Here is a 14997-nt window from a genome sequence, read left to right as displayed (position 1 = left end):
CGGTGCAGTGCTCTGGGGGCCAGGTCTACCAAGAATGCGCCACCCCCTGTGGAAGAACCTGCGCCGACCTTCCGGCGGAAAAATTCGGCATCTGCGAGGACCTCCACCCTGCCTGTGTGGCTGGATGCAACTGCCCGGAAGGTCTGGCGCTGGACCACGAAGGGCAGTGCGTCCAGCCGGCCCTGTGTCCCTGCCTGCACCAGGAGAAAGCCCACCCGCCCGGTAGCAAGATTCAGAGGAGCTGCAACAGCTGGTAGGTTGCAACCGGGACTAGGGAGCTTCACGGGTTTGTAAAACGTAGCGTTCCGGGGCTTCTGTCTACGCGGAGACGTCCCGGCGACTGAGGAGGGGCTGGAAAGGATTTTTCGGACAAGTTTTTCTCTCTGCCGTGCCGAAGCGAGTTGCGGTAAGTGGGAGGCGCAGAACTCTGTCTGGGTGCAAAGGCAGAGAGAGACTTCTCAGAACGAGGGAGCCAGAAGGAACCTCGGGCGTTGTGCTTTACGCCGGTCCGTTCTGTTTTCTGGACTGGGCAGGGGACAGTCAGTCGCCCATGTAGAAACAGTGCAACTACCTTCACAGCTGCATGATGGTTGTTGTGGTTGTTTTGTTGTTGTTGTTGTTGTTGTTCTTCTTCTTCTTCTTCTTCTTCCTCTTCTTCTTCCTCTTCATCTTCTTCTTCTTCCTCTTCCTCTTTTTCTTCCTCTTCCTCTTCCTCTTCTTCCTCTTCCTCTTCTTCCTCCTCCTCCGCTTCTTCTTCTTTTTCCTCTTCCTCTTCCTCTTCTTCCTCCTCTTCCTCTTCCTCTTCCTCTTCTTCCTCTTCTTTTCTTCTCTTCCTCTTCTTCCTCTTCCTCTTCTTCCTCTTCCTGTTCCTCTTCTCCTCTTCCTCTTCTTCCTCTTCTTCCTCTTCTTCCTCTTCCTGTTCCTGTTCCTCTTCCTCTTCTTCTTCTTCTTCCTCTTCTTCTTCTTCCTCTTCCTCTTCCTCTTTTTCCTCTTCCTCTTCTTTTTCTTCCTCCTCCTCTTCATCTTCGTCTTCTTCTTCCTCCTCCTCCTCCTCCTCCTCTTCCTCTTCCTCTTCCTCTTCCTCTTCCTCTTCCTCTTCCTCTTCCTCTTCCTCTTCTTCTTCTTCTTCTTCTTCTTCTTCTTCTTCCTCTTTTTCTTCCTTCTCCTCCTGCTGCTCCTCCTCCTCTATTTGCCTGGGATGATACAAAGTCTCCTGTCTTCTTGGACTAGATGATTGGACTAGAAGACCTCCATGGTCCCTTCCAGCTCTAGGCTTCGATTCCTGCACCTGCACCACCATCACCACCGGGGCGCCTGCTTCACTGCGATTCGATGGCGTGGCGAGAGGCGTTTGATGAAATCACCCTGTGACCTGTCGACTTGTCTCTCACAGGATAGGTTGATTTCATTGAATGTCTCCGCCGCACGAGTCCAGCTGTCGCGCACGTGTGGACGTGTCCCCCCCCAGGTGGAGAGTGGCTGGGAAGCTGAAGTCCTCTGGAGCAGAGGTCCCCCAACCTTTGGGGCACCAGGGACCGGTGACGTGGAGAGAGGTGTTTTTTCCGCGGACCGGAGGGAGCGTGGTTTTGTGTGCTGCCCGCATCCCGCGGATGGGGCTTTGCTCGTTTGTGCGGACCGGTTGCTGGTGCGCCGCGGCCCGGTACCAGTCCACAGACCGGAGGTTGGGGACCCCCTGCTCTGGAGGACCAAAGAGATGGACGTGGGTGCCCCAAGTGGACACAGCTTGAGACAGAAAGATTGTGGAAGCTCAGCCTGCAGAGCACAGTCTTAACGTGTCCCGTCCTGCGAAGTGCACGTAGTCCTTGGCTCACGACCACAATTGACCGGTTGCTAAGCGAGACATTTGTGAAGCGAGTCGCCTCGTTTTACGACCACCACAGTAGGCCCAAGGATTAACTGAATTACTGCAGTTGTTGAGATTAATAACATGGGTGTTCAATGAATTTGACTTCCCCCTGGACGTGGCTTGTCCGAAGTTCACAACAGGGGATCACACGACTTTGGGACACTGCGACCGTCATAAATACAAATCCCTGTGGTCGTTAAAATAACAACAACAATAACAATAATGACAACAAAACAATATAATAATAACAACAAAACAACAAAACAACAAAACAAGAATTAGAATTAGAATTAGAATTAGAATTAGAATTAGAATTAGAATTAGAATTAGAATTAGAATTATTAGAATTAGAATTATAATTAGAATTATAATTAGAATTATTAGAATTAGAATTAGAATTAGAATTAGAATTAGAATTAGAATTAGAATTAGAATTAGAATTAGAATTGGAAGGGATCTTGGAGGTCATCTAGTCCAACCCCCTGCTCAGGCAGGAAACCCTAGACCATTTCAGACAAATGGCTGTCCAGTCTCTTCTTCAAAACTTCCAGTGTTGGAAGTAACACGATCGGGAAGTGAATCCAGCTTCCCCATTGAATTTGCTGGTGACAATTTCGCCAAAGGGGAATCACGTGACCCCGGGACGCCACGACCGTCGTACATACGAGTCACTTGCCAAGCGTCTAAATTTTGATCTTGGGACCCTGGGGATTGCAGTGGTCGTAAGTGCGAAAAGCGGTCCTAAATCCCCTTTGGTCGGTGCCGTTGTAGCTTCGAGAGGTCATTCAACCAATTGTTGTAAGTCGAGGNTGGTGAAGTTGGGCAACGTGGGGGAGCGGGCGGGCGGTTCGCGAGGGCTTCCGACGTCCGCCGAGGGGAAAAGAGCTGGCGTCTACATTGCTCACATCGCTACGTCCTGTGTTTCAGCGTTTGTGTGAACGGGGCCTGGAGCTGCACAGAGGAGACCTGTCCCAGTGCGGTGCGTTGTCCCGGAGAGCTGATCTACGCCATCGACGCCTGCCTCCTCACCTGTGAGAGTCTCCAGAGTAACCTCAGCTGCGACGGCGCCTCCGATGGCTGCGTGTGCCCTCCTGGCGCCGTTTTCCTGGTGAGCAGTCCAGAAACACCCGTTCCTACCATTCGGGAATTATCGACTGTCCACCTCTCCGGCTTTGGGAGAGATTGATAGATCCCCCCTGGGATCTCCCGTATCCTGCCTTGGTAGTGTGAGGGGGGAGGTTTGTTCTCCGAGCTCAGGGGTCGGCAACCTTAAACACTCAAAGACCCGTTTCCCAGAGAAAAGAAAACACCGGAAGCCGCAAAACCTGTGTGCGCACGTGCGTGTGCGCGCACAAGGAGTGGGGAGCTTGATTGAAGAGTTTAATTAAAAAGAAATAGAGGATGCTGTGCATGAGTTCTCTCTCTCTCTCTTTCCTCTCCCCCTCTCTCCCTCTCTCTCTTTCTCTCTTTCCTCTCTCTCCCTCTCTTTCTCTTTCTCTTTCCTTTCTCTCTCTCCTCTCTCTTTCCTCTCCCCCTCTCTCTTTCCTCTCTCTCTCCCTCTTTCTCTCTCTTTCTCTTTCCTCTCTCTTTCTCTCTCTCTCTTTCCTTTCTCTCTCTCCCTCTCCCCCTCTCTCTTTCCTCTTTCTCTCCCTCTGTCTCTTTCTCGTTCTCTTTCCTCTCTCTCTCTTTTTCTCTCTCTCTCTTTCTTTTATCTCTCTCCCTCTCTCCCTCTCTTTCCTCTCCCCCTCTCTCTTTCCTCTCTCCCTCTGTCTTTCTCTCCTCTCTCTTTCTCTCTCTCTTTCCTTTATCTCTCTCCCTCTCCCTCTCTCTCTCCCTCTCTTTCTCTTTTTCTCTCCCTCTCCCTCTCTTTCTCTTCTCTCTCTCCTCTCTCTCTCCCTCTTTCTCTCTTTCCTCTCTCTCCCTCTCTTTCTCTCTTTCTCTTTCCTCTCTCTCTTTCTCTCTCTCTCTTTCCTTTCTCTCTCTCCCCTCTCTCTCTCTCTCTCTCTTTCCTCTCCCCCTCTCTCTTTCCTCTCTCTCTCCCTCTCTCTCTCTTTCTCTTTCCTCTCTCTTTCTCTCTCTCTCCTTTATCTCTCTCCCTCTCTCTCTCCCTCTCTCTTTCCTCTCCCCCTCTCTTTTTCGTCTCTCCCTCTCTTTCTCTTTCTCTCTCTTTTTCTCTTTCTCTCTTTCCTTTCTCTCTTTCCCTTTCTCTCTCTCTCTTTCCTCTCCCCCTCTCTCTTTCCTCTCTCTCTCCCTCTGTCTCTTTCTCTCTTTCTCTTTCCTCTCTCTTTCTCTCTCTCTCTTTCCTTTATCTCTCTCCCTCTCCCTCTCTCCCTCTCTCTCTCCCTCTCTCTCCTCCCTCCCTCCCTCCCTCCCTCCCTCTCTCTCTCTCTCTCTCTCTCTCTCTCTCTCTCTCTCCCTCTCTCCGATCTTCTGCTCACCTGGCAAGCTGGCTTCAAGCTGTTCTCCAACAAGCTGACACATTCTTATTGGGCTGGCTCCCTCCTGCCCTTCCTGCTTCCTGCTTCCTGCTTCCTGCGTCTTGCAGAGATGCAGCAAAGGGAGGAGCCCCTCCCAATAAGCTTGTCAGCTCGTCGAACAGTGTGAGGCCACTCTCTTTTAGAGAGAGAGAGAGAGAGAGAGAGAGAGAGAGAGAGAGAGAGAGAGAGAGAGAGAGAAGTGAAGTGAAGTGCCTCTCCCTGTCTCTGTCTCTGTCTCTCTCTCTCTCTGCAAATGGCAGAGTAGGCTGGGAGCCACAGGAGAAGGCTCAAAGAGCCACATGCGGCTCTGGAGCTACGGGTTGCTGACCCGTGTCCGAGCTTGTGGGTTGGTTTCTGAACATTTCATCACCAGGCTAAGTAACATCTTCGGCGAAATTCAGGGGATGTCTGTGTCAGCGCTCTTCTGTTTAGAAGGGCTTCAGGTGTGGGTGTGTTGAGTGGTCAGGTGTGATTCCTCAGTGAGAGGCTGGTGATGGCTCTTGCGATGGGGAAGTCACATCAGGTGAAGATCATAGGGAGGTGAAGTGCTGGTTGATGGGGGATTGCGCGGGATGGCTGAGAGTCAGTGCTGTCTTTGGTTGGCTGGATTCTGAGGGTTTCGTCAGTGTGTCTGTTGAGGGAATTGCTCGTAGGGCGCCAGACTTCGATGAATGTACAACCGGAACGGGACCTTTAGGCACGGACCCTTGGCCACACCTCCTTCACTTTCCGCCTCTCATCTCAGCCCATTTACAGCCAGCATTCCTCCTCAGCTGGTCCTCCCCTGCCCATTCTCCCTGACCAATGGGCCCGTGGCCCTGCACCCTGCGCCCTTCAGCCTGGCCCTTTTGCCGAGGCAAACTTTGGCTGCACAGGACAAATAGCCACCAGCCAATTGGGTGGCAGGCAGAAGCCGTGGTCCTGCAGGGGCAGTGTGTGATGGGAGAGAGCAGCTGTGGTATGGGGCGGCAGATGAACAGTGCTAACACGGCTTCTCCGATTGGGGGGGGCGGGTGAGTGCATGCGCAGGCAAATGGCGGGGCCGGGGCAGCTTCTGTGATTGCGGGTGGGGACGGGCGCAGGTGAACAGCAAGGCGATTTTCCAGAATTTTCCAAACTCTCCTGCTGGGGAGAGATCTAAGGATCCCCTGGGACTCTCCCATATCCTTCCTTGATCTATTACAGGTAGTCCTCGAATTTTCGTCGCGTGACCGCGGGGATTCTGCAACGGTCATAAGTGTGAAAAATGCTCATAGTGCCCTTTTTTCGGTGCCTTTATAGCTACGTGAACGGCTGTAAGTGGATGACTACTTATCTAGCCAAGTGACTGTCCTTTAACCAAATCTTTAGGCAGCTCAGAATCATGGGGAACCATTCTCCCCAAACAGAAAACGACGTACAACCATTCATTTAGTGATTGTTTGAAGTGATAACGGGACTCGAAAAGTGATTTTTCACACTTAACAACGGTCGCAGCATCCCCCAAGGTCGCCTTATGAAAATTCAGACACTTGGCAACTGGCTCGTATTTATGACGGTTGCGGCGTCCCTGGACCATGTGATTCTCCTTTGCTCCTCCCAACGAACAAAGTCAACGGGGAAGCTAGATTCACTTAACGACCGTTTGTGATTGACAACAACCGCAGGGATCCACTTAACAACGGTGACAAGGGAGGTTGTAAAATGCTTGCTTCGCAGCCGTTTAGGACTCAATTGTGGTCATACGTTGATGCCTATCCCTGTACTGGCTCCACAACAGGTGCACAGTTTTGTTGATGCGCGCTTGCACCCAGCCACAAATAGCCACGCAAAGGAGAGGTACGCTTGACAATCTTTCCAATTAGAAGCAGTGGCACGTACACGAGCTCTGCTCCTGCTTTGCACACTCCACGGAGGGCATCAACTAAACAGATTCGTCCAAGCTTCATCGCACTTGGGAACCCGCTGAGTGGTCCCCTTGTTGTATCTTTGCGTTAATCCCGGACCAGCGTGGTTTGCATTCTTGCTCACTTAGCCAGGCAGGGTCTCTTCAGGGAGACAAAGGCAGACCCTCCACCTCGTCCCTTCTGTCCTCTTGCAGAACGAGCACTGTGTCCCCCCAGAGGAATGTCCTTGTCACCACAATGGCCACCTCTATCTGCCCAACGAGACCATCGCCAGGGATTGCAACACCTGGTGAGGACCCGTCTGCTCAGGCCTGCGAGGGGAGACTGGGAGGCATGCCGTTCCCCAAAGCAGGGGTGCCAGGGGCTCACAGTCCTCTCCCTCCATCCCTCCCTCCTTCCCCAGCATTTGCCGAAAGCAGCGCTGGGAATGCAGCCACCACCGCTGTGCCGCGACCTGCGTGGCCACCGGAGACCCCCACTACATCACCTTCGACGGGCGGGCGTACACCTTCCTAGGGGACTGCGAGTACGTCCTGGTCCGCGAGAACAGCGGCGCCTTCACCGTCACAGCCGAGAACGTACCCTGCGGCACCAGCGGCACCACCTGCACCAAGTCCGTGGTGGTGCTGATGGGCAGCATGACAGTTCACCTGCTCCGAGGTAAGACAGCCGTGGGCACCTAAGGAGGCTACCGTACCCCCCCAGCAGCTTTGCCACATCCTTTGTGACCTTCCCTCTCTCTCCTTGTGCTAGGAAAGGACGTGACGGTGAACGGCGTCTCGGTCCGGCCCCCCAAGACCTACAGCGGGAATGGGCTGACCTTGGAGAGAGCTGGACTCTTTCTGGTGCTCCTCTCTCAGACGGGGCTGACGGTGTTCTGGGATGGAGGTGAGGCTGGCTACGAGGTCCTCCCTTCCCACACGCTAGTTTTAACCCAATCGGAGCCTCTTAAATCCTCTCTTTCGTCGGGGGGGCACTCCCCAATTCCTGAGGAACATCTCAAGGTTGCCCACCTTGGCACTCCCTCAGTGTGCGACACCTGCTAGTTGGATTTACACAGAAGATCCAGGTTTGTTGCAGCACACATGAGGCCTACCAGGACTGAACAAGGTATCAGCTTACTATGCATCGTAGGCCACTGGATCAATTGACAGGTTGTCTATGTCAGGGCTTTTCAACCAGTGGTATGGGTACCACCTGTGGTACATTGGCACCTGGCAGGTGGTACGCGACCATCCTAGAAAAGTGGTAGCAGGGAAGGGGAATGAGCTGAACCGGTGGCAGCACCGCACAAGCCTGAGCGAGAGACGGCTGGAGCTGCAGGGCTGTCAGGACTTAGCGGAAGCGCCAGGATCAGTGCCGCTTTCCAGCTGATCGGCGCTTCTTCGGGGCTGTCAGGGCTCAGTGGAAGCACCAGGATCAGAGCCAGGTTTCAGCTGGAGCTTGGCACTGATCTTGGCACTTCTGAGCCCAGAAGAAGCGCCGATCGGCTGGAATGTTGCAGCATCTCCAGGCTCTTGTGATTTACATTCAGATGCTTGGCAACTGATTCATATTTATGACGGTCACAGTGTCCCAGGATCATGTGAAGTGACCAAAACCTGCTGCAACCACCCAGCAAATGGGGAGAATAAAAACCAAACATCCCCCCCCATCCCACCCCCGCTGCCAATCCTCAACAGAAATGCTCACAACAATGAAAACCTCGGACAGGAGGAAGAGCGCCGCTGGGTGGGCAGGCAGGTGTCTTGCTCGGCTGTGGCTTGGGGGGCACTTTTTTCAGTGCCATTGTAACTTCGAACAGTCACTAAGTGAACTGTTGTAAGTCAAGGACTACCTGTACTTTATCACTTTTTTCCTTTTTTTTTTTTTGGTCATCAAGTTTTTGACACCTTGCTAGGTGACTGGTGGTACTCGGATATTGCTATATCCTAAAAGTGGTACAATGGGTGAAAAGGTTGAAACGCCCTGGTCTATGCAGTGTCCAGAAGGAGACACAACCTGCACACTCCCCCAGAGTTCTCCACAGATCCTCCGTCAACCTCCAGCTCAAATATCCAAATAAAGTTGAATACTTTCATTGCTGAAAAACATACTGGTTTATTGAAAACATGACATGCTATAGGCCAGTGGGGGTGAACCTATGGCACACGTGCCAGAGGCGGCACTCATAGCCCTCTCTGTGGGCACGCGTGCCATCACCTCAGCCCCACCTCCCCCTGCGTCTGGCTCCTCACCAGCAGCCCCCCCCAGAGAGTCACCTCCAGGTGCGGCCCGTGCAGAGCAGTGCAGCCAAAGACATGGCAGCCAGGCAGCAGGGACAAGACTCTGCCCTCGTGCCCCATCGCGCACAGATGCTGCGGGCGCGGGCAGAGGGCATGGTCGCCATGGTGCTGTTAGGACACTTGGGTGATCTGCTGTGGTGGGCCGTGGAGGCGGGTGGTCCTGCAGGCAGGCAGGTGGGGTGGGGGTGGGGCAGAGCGGGAGACGGGGAGGGGCAGGGCAGTTTTTGGACACTCGGTCTCTAAAAGGTTCGCCACCAGTGCTATAGGCGAAGGAAAACTCATTCTAAAATCCCAATGCCTCTAACTCAGAGGTCCCCAACCTATGGGCCATAGCCCACTACTGGGCTGTGGTCTGATGGCCACTGGGTCGCGTAAGTGGTTGGCCAGAGCATGCATATGTGTGCGCGCTCTGACCCCCCCACTTGTGCTAGTGTTGCCGTGTCACATGGGCTCTAGCATCACTGTGCGCCTCACACGGACACTAGCGTCACTGTGCGTGCTGCCCGGGCACTCGCACTGCAAGCATTGTGCAGACGCTAGCATCGTAGCAAATGTCGCCGCAAATGCACAGACGCTAGCATCGCCATGAGCGTTGCGCAGTTTGCTAGCATTGCCGCATCACATGGGCTCTAGTGTTGCGATGAGCATCGCATGAATGCTCTCTGCCCCTTTTCCGATTCACACACGCTCACATCCCTGTTTGCATGTGCACATGCACATGTAAAGGCGCCTGCCACTCCCTCTCCCTCCTGGCCACCAACCCAGAAAGGTTGGGAACCTCTGCTCTAACTCCAGCATACAACAATGACATTCCCAGCCCAACCCCCAACCCCAGATGGCTACATAGATCGTGTGAACACATTCACTTTGTTAGGAGAACTGTCTGTTATTGTCTTCACACCTGCTGGAATGTCCTTGAAAGGTTTCCAGACAGCCTTGTCTCGGCAAACGTCCGAAGAACTGTAACCCAGTCGAAAGCATCCTTTCTCTCACCCCCCCTCGCTCTAATGGCAAGATGAAAACATAAAGGCATGTAGCCACCAAATTTTTACTCTCGACACCCTTGTCTGGTGTGGAGCTCATCTCTCATGCTGTGGAGGTCTTGATGGACCTTGTTCAGGGCTGAGATGGGATAGTTCTCGGGAAAAAAAATGAAGCCGCTGTAGATTGTCTCAGGATCCTAAGCCCAGATCAGGATCCTAAAATGAAGCCAACTCCTCACTGCTGGGCCTCAGCCCCTCATCCTCTCCCTGCTTCCTCAGGCACCCGGGTCTACATCAAACTGGAGGCCAAATATCAAGGCCGAGTGGCAGGACTCTGCGGGAACTTTGACGGCGACGCAGAGAATGACTTCTCCAGCCAACAAGGCATTGTGGAGCCCACGGCAGACCTTTTCGGCAACTCCTGGCGCATCAGCCTCCTGTGTCCTGAAGTCAACGCGGAGGACTTTGAGCATCCCTGCACGGTATGACCTGTGATTTGCACCAATGGGGGGGGAGTCACTCCCTGGTAGGACTGGATGGACGCGCGCTTTCCAGGTATCTGGATGGTCCCTCGGTGGTCGCCAAATCAGGAAACTGGACACCGGCGCTCCCAACTCCATATCTCTTCCCCACCCCAGGTGAATTCTCACCGTGCGACGTGGGCTCGGAAGCGTTGCGGGATCCTCCTTCAGGATCTCTTCGCCCGCTGCCGTGAGGAACTGCCCTGCCAACAGTTCTATGAGTGGTGTGTTTTCGATGCCTGCGGGTGAGTGAGGGTCAGCTGGAGAGGTCGGGGGGGCAGATAGGGACACCGCTCCTCTATCCGTCTCCAGGCGGCGGGTCCATCCATGCTGGTGCCGAGGCCGGGGTCCGGCAGGGTCGGGCGGTAAGGCCGGGTGCTGGCGGAGGAGGAGGGGTGGGCCGCGTGGAGCGAGGCGCAGGGCAGGAGGGCGGCGAGGAGGCAGGCACTGCAGCTCCTGCTGCTGCTGCTGCTGAGACGGCCGATCACGATGCAGAAGCACCACGGCATGGAGCGGTGTGGCCGAGGGCGGGCAGGTGGGCAGGCCGAGGGGGAGACACGGCCCTCCACATGATAAAATCGCAGGCGGCGGCGCCTTGCCAGCTCTGCCTCAGCTGGTGCAGGGGGCGGCGCCATGCATGCGTGGTGCTCCCGGTCAGAGATGATTGCTGGGCGATGGCCTGCATGCACCCTCGGCCTGCCTGGCGCACGATCCAGCCGCAGGAGAGGAGGCAGAGCGCACGCGCCAGAGAGAGAAAATGAAAAACTGAGAGAGAGAGAGAGAGAGAGAGAGAGAAAGAATGAGAGTGAGAAAACCCTGCTCCTCCTCCTGCCCCCCGCCCGCAGGGAAATATAGGTAGTCCTCGACGTACGACCACAAGGGAGCCCCACATTTCCGTTGTTGAGACATTTGTGAAGTGAGTTTGTGAGGGTCGCAGCGTTAGGAAGGTTGAGAACCACTGCCCTAACAGATTTAACCACATTTGGAGTGTCGCAGAAACTCAAGGGGATCCCGGAAAGAGCCATTGTTTTTAATTTTCAGCATTCACGCTTCTTCCTCTCACTGGGAGACCCTTGTGAGGTCCAAAAGACAGAGTTTGTAGACTATTTAGCTCAGGGGGTCCCCAACCTCTGGGTCACAGCCCACTACCGGGCTGCAGCCTATTGAGCTATGTGGGTGGCTGGCTGATGCATGCGTGCTTGCGTGCACACACACCTCCCCTTGTGCAAGTGGCACCACGAGCATTGTGGACCTTCATGGCGCCCCACGCTAGCATCATCACGGGCACTTGCAGCGCCATTCACATGAGCATCGCGGTGGGTGGTTCGAGGCCTCTCTTGAGTGTGCATCGCTGTGAGCATTCACGGCCCCACACTCGCATGAGGATTGTGGACATTCGCAGCCACACTTGCGGGAGAGTCCCCAGGGGTGTTTGCAGCCCCCGTCGCGTGAGCATCGTCGCAGGCGTTTGCAGCCTCTTTCGTGCGAGTGACAAGTGTTTGTGAGCACGCACGGGCATGCACGTATTTACCCCTCCCACAAAACCATTCATTCTTCCCCCCCTCCCCCCACTCCGAGCCACCAACTCCGAAAGGTTGGGGAACTCTGAATTAGCTGTGACAAAGTCAGGTTGCCAGGTGTGCACCATGAGGAAGCTAAGGTCTACGTTGCCCGTGTTTAATTTTATTCATCACTTGAATGGCAGTGTTTTTAAAATAATTCACTGCTCCGGTGTTTTATCCTTTGGTGCCCGTTTTATAGGTTGTTTTCGGTGGATTTTACGCGCTGAGCTGCATTTCGCTCTGCCGTATAAAATAAATCAGTGGGTCCTTGGTGACAGGGCAGGGTGCCTGGGGACTTGCTGCCCCCCTCCCCGCTGATCTCCTCTCTGCCTCCTCTCCGCTCAGGTGTGACTCTGGCGGGGACTGTGAGTGCCTCTGCACAGCCATTGCGACGTACGCCGAGGAGTGCATTCAGCGAGGAGTCCCCGTACGCTGGAGAAGCCAGGAACTCTGCCGTAAGCTTTGGAGGAGGCTGGAAAGAAAAGACCCTCTCTGGGATGGGGGTCTCGTGGGGGGTGGCCTTTCCCAGAAGCCCCTCAGAGGCTCAGAGGACCCCTCTGACTAAGCAAAAGAGCTTAGCAAGCAAAGTATTCCTGCTGCCCACATCTGCCTGGGGGGTCTAGGATATTTAGGCACTGACACTTGGTCGCACCCAACTCAATTGATTTACAGCCAGCTTTTCTCCTCCTGGCCCTCCCCCGGCCATTATCCATGGTCAATGGGCCCTTGGCCTTCCGCCCCAATATTTTCATCCCTGCCAATTCACCCAGACACTATTTAACCTGGACCTTTGGCTGCATGGGACAAATACCTCCAGCCAATCGGGTGGCGAGTGGCAGCGATGGTGCCGTGGGGGTGGTGGGGGTGATGACCGCATGCCATCCCCTTTCCTCCCCGCCAATGACAGCAGCCTCGCGCCGTCCCGCTTTCCCCCATCTGTGGCGTCGCCACCCTCGCTCTGTCACCGTTCACCACCCAAGGCCAGCAATCGCGCACCGCTGCACCTCTTGCCCTCTCCCCCAGCCTGCCACCAATCGCACGGCATGCTGTCCCCCCCACCCACAGCCCCCTCGGTCGCCCTCCCCAGTGCCATCGCTGCTGCCCACCACCTGATTGGCTGGGGGGGGGTTCTGTCCCAGCCTATGGAGTTATGCTCACAAGGAGAAACCCCTCTTCCAATAAGCAAGCAGGAACCGCAAGAAAAACCAACCCCTTTTATTACCCACAGACCTGAGTCAATGTCCAAGGCAAACAAAACACAGTTCACAGAAACTCGATCCTCAACACCTCCCACACCTTCCCTTTTATGATGCAGCCAAGGCGTGGCTTTCCTAATGCCTTCTCCTTTGCCTTTGGAGCCACCCCATTGCATTTCCTCTGTCCTGCTCACTTCTCTTGCCGGCGCTTTCGTGCATCCTGGATTTGTCCCAGCTGTTCCTCATCACTGTCCAACTCAAGGTCCCAGCACAGCTGTGTCTCAGCCTGAGTGCGAGTAGAGGGGCCGGGCTCCTCATCTGAGTGTAAGTCTTGGAGCTCCTGAGAGCCTTCCTCTGACTCTGATGTCACTCCAGACCCCTCCTCCTCAGACTCAGCTGTCGGGTCCACTGGCTGGCAAGGAATCACAACAGGGGGCTATTTGTTCAGTGCAGCCAAAGGCCCGGGTCAAATGGCAGGGATGAAGGGCCGGGGAGCTATGGGCCATAGAGAATGGTCAGGGAAGGGCCAGAGAACAATCAGTTCTCTTATTGTAGCGGTTCCCAACTGGGGGTGCGAGACGATATCCCAGGGGGTACGAAAACTCGTGTTTAGAGGTTTCAAAAGTATAGTGTATATGCATAATTTGTTTTGAACTTTTGTAAGGGGTGGGAGAATATATCAGAAGTGTTCTAGGGGTGCGGGGTATAGAAAAGGTTGGGAACCACTGTCTTATTGGATGCAGGCCTCTGAGGCCTAGAACGGACTTAAGGATTTAGCTAGCGGTTCTGCCGAACTGGTGCGAACCGGCTGAATCCCACCCCTGGGTACAGGGGTGGTTGTGCCAAGTAAGGGTCTTTGTGATGAGTCAGGTATGAGATCTGTGAGAGGCTTGTGATGGGTACCTAGCCTGGTAACGAAACGTTCGGAGAACAAACATTCACCCTCAACTTAATGATTGCAATTCTGGGTTAAATTGTGGTTGTGAGTCCCAGGATTACCTGTGCTCTGGGAATCGCTAGGGAGGAACCGTCTTAAAAACTCTCTTCCTCCTAACCAAACTATCTAAGCTTTGCTGTCTCACGGTCCTCTGGAATGCGGCTCTCCCCTCCCTCCTGGGAATCCAGGCTACATTCCACCGCATCTGGTACTGCTCTGGGTTTGAGGATGAAAACCGTCCAGGGAACGATCTGCCAAGTTGAAAGGAAACCTTCTCCCAGATCTGGCCCGGGCTTTGTCCGCCTCCCCACCCTCTCCTCCATTTGCTCACAGCCCTACAGTGTGATCATGGGATGGAGTACGACCCCTGCGGCCCGGCCTGCCCGCCCACCTGCCAGAACTTCGGCCTGGAGCCCGCCGAACACTGCCCCATGGAGACAGCTTCCTGCGTGGAGGGGTGCTTCTGCCCGGAAGGCAAAGTCCTGCATGGTGAGATCGGAGAGGGGCAGCAGCCTTGGGGGAAAGGGGAGGTGCCTGTGGGGAGAGCCAGGGGAACCAGGAAAGAGGAGGAAGTGGGGTTGTGGAAGGCCTTCCTTGGGACTGTGGCAGGGAAGATGGAGAAGATCAGCATAGGCCGGGTGGGGGTGTCGTTCCCAGAAGTCAAACCGATGGGTCCTTGTGGCTCAACAAAGGCTGGGTGGATGGGCTGAAGAAATACACACACACACACACACACACACAGACAGAGAGAGGAGGAGGATGGGAAGTGACTTGGAAGGGGGAAAGTTACATTTGAGGAATTGGGCGCGCGAATTTCAGCTCTGGCTTTGCACCACTGCAATCCACTTGACTTCTAGTAAACTATACCTTTCTCGACCGAATGGTGTTAAGGCTCGTTCGTGCTTAGAGATTCAAGCTGGGACAGGACTCACATAGAGAGAGAGGGAGGGAGAGAGAGATTGAGAAATTGAGAGAGAGGGAGAGAGAGGGAGGGAGGGAGGGAGAGACAGAGAGAAGCGAGAGAGGGAGAGGGAGAGAGAGATTGAGAAAAAGAGTGAGAGTGAGAGGGACAGAGAGAGAGAGATTGAGAGAGAAGGAGGGAGAGAGAGAGAAATTGAGAGGGAGGAGAGAGAGAGAGAGAAGGGAGGGAGAGGGAGAGGAAGAGAGGGAAAGAGAGGGAGAGAGATTGAGAGAGATTGAGAAAGAGAGGGCAAGAGAGAGAGGGGGAGAGGGACAGAGAGAGATGGAGAGAGATTGACAGAGAAAGACGGAGAGAGAGATAT

The 14997-nt window shown here is 54.4% G+C and overlaps 1 protein-coding gene across 1 annotated transcript in view; it reads left to right on the top strand.

Annotated features, from left to right (window-relative positions):
* SSPO (SCO-spondin) overlaps window positions 1-14997 on the top strand; it is a gene marked incomplete at both ends in the record, with an annotated part of 95588 nt that overhangs the window by 3971 nt on the left and 76620 nt on the right. Inside the window, 9 exons of the mRNA XM_015827615.1 lie at window positions 1-253; window positions 2795-2975; window positions 6425-6519; window positions 6634-6890; window positions 6984-7118; window positions 9778-9980; window positions 10137-10264; window positions 11927-12036; window positions 14048-14203. The exon at window positions 1-253 is cut by the window's left edge and continues 1 nt beyond it. Coding sequence (XP_015683101.1) covers window positions 1-253; window positions 2795-2975; window positions 6425-6519; window positions 6634-6890; window positions 6984-7118; window positions 9778-9980; window positions 10137-10264; window positions 11927-12036; window positions 14048-14203 — 1518 coding nt within the window. The remainder of the gene's footprint in view (window positions 254-2794; window positions 2976-6424; window positions 6520-6633; window positions 6891-6983; window positions 7119-9777; window positions 9981-10136; window positions 10265-11926; window positions 12037-14047; window positions 14204-14997) is intronic.

The sequence above is a fragment of the Protobothrops mucrosquamatus genome, unplaced genomic scaffold (genome assembly GCF_001527695.2).
Source record: "Protobothrops mucrosquamatus isolate PMUCROS unplaced genomic scaffold, P.Mucros_1.0 scaffold3815, whole genome shotgun sequence".
NCBI classification, from domain to species: Eukaryota; Metazoa; Chordata; class Lepidosauria; order Squamata; family Viperidae; genus Protobothrops; species Protobothrops mucrosquamatus.
This window is presented reverse-complemented; position numbering and strand designations above follow the sequence as displayed.